Below are 2,525 nucleotides of genomic sequence, written 5' to 3'. Positions count from 1 at the left end.
AATCCAGAAAAAATTTGCTTGCCCCCTCTCACATCCACCTCAAAACAGAACCTCGCTGGTCTATATGGGTATGTTTTATTTTTTATAGTTTTGAGTTGCTAGGAGGTGGATATATTTTTTTTTAGTTTTGCACTGGTTTTGTAGCAACATCAATTTATTATACAAAATTTAAATAATAAAAAATGTACAATTCGTGTAAAACCATTTGTTTGGTAAAAACGGTGGCTATTGAAAAATTTAAAAAAAACTTCTCTAGTTCGTGTACAAAAAGGAATGTTGTTATTCGTAATTCACACGAAAAACTTTCTATTTTCACGTTTCCATTGGCAAAAGCGCTTGTTTGGAATTTGAACAAACCCGAGGCTAATTTAAAAAATAAAGTGGGTACTGATAAATGTTTTAAATACTCAAGTGTACTACTGGTTAGGTTATTTGTTTATTACCAGTTTCTGCTCAAAATCAATAAGCACCTTTAGCGAGAAGAAACCTTAAGATGCAAAAAATCCTTCTAATTATAGACACCTGTTGAGGTTAAGGTTTATTTTGGCTGGGAATGATTTTGGGAGCGAGAAAATAAAAAATATTTCTTGGAAATCACGAATGCACCACATCAACGTATGTAATATTTCAAATGTGGTTACAACTATTGTCAGTAAATTATCCCTCATTAAATATCTTTTACAAATTAAAGTGAACAAAGCTGTGTGCGATTTGTTGTGCTTTAATTGGGAAAAAATCCTGAGTTATATTTTTAAACCGTCGAAAATTAAGTTATAAGAATTGATGACCATTACTAATCTTCCTAGCTTAAATTGTTCGAATGCCCTAGATTGCATGCGTCTATGTTTTTTCCAAACAACATATAAGCTAAATTTGTGACATACTGGTAAACCTACACATATTTTTGTCTAGCTCCAGTTGTATATGTCACAAATTCAGCAACGTAAAGGACCCCGCACAAAATATATGGAAAATGGTCTTTCGGTAAATTTTGCTGAAATTTTGCAGAGAGGTAGGTTTCAGATTTGATCCACAATGAAACACCCAAAGCGGTCTGATCCTTATAGGGCGTTTGGGGTCGCTGATTACGATGAGTAGGTCAGTTAACCCTTCGAGTCATACATGATTCTACAGCATATTTTCGTCTGAATTTTTTTACACTGGGGTGTTTTCAGGGTCACTGATCGCGAATATGAAGTTAGATTTTCAGTTTCCAAATCCAAGATGGCGGATTCAATATGGCTGACGGTCAGTCATGCGTTCTTCTCAACGAATTCTAACCACTAGAAGGAGCTTTGTGTATCCTTATACATGTATTTTAACTGTAGCAAACATCTAAACAGAGAACTACCTAATAAATAAAGATAGATAGTGTCAAATGTAAACAATGAGACACAACGGCAGTGGCGTACTGTCAAAAAAGGCAAAAGATTACTCATTTTATAAATAATTTTTACATATTGGTGATATAATGAGACGGTAAAAATTGAAGTAAAATTAATAAACTGTTTTTACTATACTCAAATTGTTTTGATCAGTACTGATTAATTAAATGCTTTTATCCAACACTTGTATATAATACTATAATTTCTTTGGTTTTAAAGGAATAATGGGGCCTATAAGTCACTAGTGAGTTATAAGTCATAAGTCACTAGTAAATTATGACTTATAAAACCCACTAGTGACTTATAGAAATCATAAAAAGACAAATGTTTGGTTTATTTTTCTAGTTTTTATTAGAAAACTAATTTGAAACAGTAATAAGTCAACAAATAACCTATAATGCTACAAACTTATAATCTACCTACTTATTAATATTAATATTAACATTTGTAAAGCCGTAATTTGATATTTGAAGGAGCAGAAACTATTTTGATACCTAATTCACTTAAAAATTCTAAACATTTTTCTAACAAATTAGCTTTTTATACCTAACAGGTATTTTCCAATGACTATTTATAGCTACAACCATAAAAACAAGGGCTTTCGTAACTTCTGGAATATTATCCCCATATACTTCAATGCCGACATCAACATATCCAGTGCATCGTTTCCCATTCCGCTCAACACTTTGCATTATAAACGTTTCGTCAAATACCAAATTGCCCAAAATTTCACTGTTTGTTTCTCTTACTTTCATTTTAATAGCAGCCAATGCTTCATTTGTAAATCCAGGTGTTCCACCTATAGATCTGTACCACTTAGAAATTGTTTTTATATGTGGCAAAGCCATGTTAAAACTTCTTGCATAATTATAAGCATCTGTTGAATAAAAGCCTAACGTTAAGGCAAACGACCTAAGTTCAGATGAATACTTTTTACGAGATTGTCATTTTCTTGATCTTTGACATATTTCACCTAACATTCCAGGTGCTGATTCCTAAAAATACATATTGTTTACAGACACAGAAAGAATAAGTATTTTTCAACTTACAACATTGATCAGTTTCTGTTAAGTCAGAAATTTGACGACTCTTTGCCTGCTGCAGACTTCGGAACTTTATTGTTTTTTCCAATTTTTTCTT

General features: G+C 32.0%; 1 protein-coding gene across 1 annotated transcript; it reads right to left on the bottom strand.

Moving 5' to 3' along the window:
- Positions 1 to 1,931: 1,931 nt before the first annotated feature.
- LOC111692948 lies at positions 1,932 to 2,233 on the bottom strand (the record flags this gene model as incomplete). The annotated part of the gene is made up of 1 exon (XM_023457082.1): positions 1,932 to 2,233. A coding segment is annotated over exon 1 (302 nt), but the record flags the coding sequence as incomplete, so codon positions are not given.
- Positions 2,234 to 2,525: the final 292 nt, after the last annotated feature.

Source organism: Anoplophora glabripennis, unplaced genomic scaffold, assembly GCF_000390285.2.
Source record: "Anoplophora glabripennis isolate ALB-LARVAE unplaced genomic scaffold, Agla_2.0 scaffold5415, whole genome shotgun sequence".
NCBI lineage: Eukaryota > Metazoa > Arthropoda > Insecta > Coleoptera > Cerambycidae > Anoplophora > Anoplophora glabripennis.
The sequence above is the reverse complement of the archived record's forward strand: the minus strand, read 5'-3'. Positions and strand labels throughout refer to the sequence as shown.